At 50.9% G+C, this 975-nt stretch overlaps 1 protein-coding gene across 1 annotated transcript in view; it reads right to left on the bottom strand.

Annotated features, from left to right (window-relative positions):
• LOC104272580 (butyrophilin subfamily 1 member A1-like) overlaps positions 1–745 on the bottom strand; it is a gene marked incomplete at its 3' end in the record, with an annotated part of 3,257 nt that extends 2,512 nt beyond the window's left edge. Inside the window, exon 1 of the mRNA XM_009867616.1 lies at positions 664–745. Coding sequence (XP_009865918.1) covers positions 664–745 — 82 coding nt within the window. The remainder of the gene's footprint in view (positions 1–663) is intronic.
• Between the last annotated feature and the right edge of the window lie 230 nt (positions 746–975).

Below are 975 nucleotides of genomic sequence, written 5' to 3'. Positions count from 1 at the left end.
GGGAGGTGTCGGGGGCTGGGCTGGCAAAGCTGCAACTTGGGTGCAAACTCAAGCAGCCTCAGCTATTCACAACTCTTACAAGAGAAAATAGAATGGAATGTCTTTTAAAAGGTTATTAATAAGCTGGCCACTCAACTCACAGAGAAGGTGGTTTCTGGCCGAAGGAAAACAAAAGTCAACTTCTTTCTGGCAAGGTATCTTCCGAGTCAGCTGTCCTGCTGCATCCTTTTGCCAAGATGCTGCTCCAGGTCAGCAATCCAACAGCAAAAGAGCTTCGAGTATTTCATAACAGATTGTTTTGTGGTTGTTTTTCCCCTTATTGGATTGGTTCTGCAAAGGGTCCAGTGCACCCTGGACACAGCTCAGTAAAGCGGTGACACACTGGGAATGTGCTGGGCACCGGGAAAACAGGGAGGGAACTGGCAGAAAACTCTGATCGACTTGTTGGCATCATCTCAGCTGAGCTCGGCGAGGCTGTGCCAGTGCCTGTGCTCACATGGCCGGAGGCATAAACTGGGATGCAGAGGGGTGCTGGCGCTCTCAGGAGCTGACAGAGTTTCTGGGGAAGGGTCTAACCCTGCTCCAAACCCTGCTGGTCCCAGCGCCAGGTATTCAGGAGGGAAGCAAAGCCCCAGGGATGAGCAAGCCCCCGTGGATCCCTACCTGCCCGCAGCTCGGGGACTTGGAAGACTAAACCACAAAAGATAAACGCTGGCAGAGAGTGGAGGTGGGAACCGGAGAGCATCCTCTTCTCTGGAGCGCAACCTGGAGATGGGGAAGGGTGAAATGGAGGAGAAACAAGGGAATAAGAAAAAAAAAGAAAAATCGTAATTCCCTTTTAAAGTGGTGTATGGCTGATTGCAAGAGCCTCCGATGCGGAAGGTTGACACTGCTTTTCCCATCATGAGACTGACTTTTCTGGGTGCTGCACATACCAAGTACCTGAGTGGTATAAAACGCTGTAGGATTTTTCCA

The sequence above is a fragment of the Apaloderma vittatum genome, unplaced genomic scaffold (assembly GCF_000703405.1).
Source record: "Apaloderma vittatum isolate BGI_N311 unplaced genomic scaffold, ASM70340v1 scaffold25574, whole genome shotgun sequence".
Classification (NCBI taxonomy): domain Eukaryota; kingdom Metazoa; phylum Chordata; class Aves; order Trogoniformes; family Trogonidae; genus Apaloderma; species Apaloderma vittatum.
The sequence above is the reverse complement of the archived record's forward strand: the minus strand, read 5'-3'. Positions and strand labels throughout refer to the sequence as shown.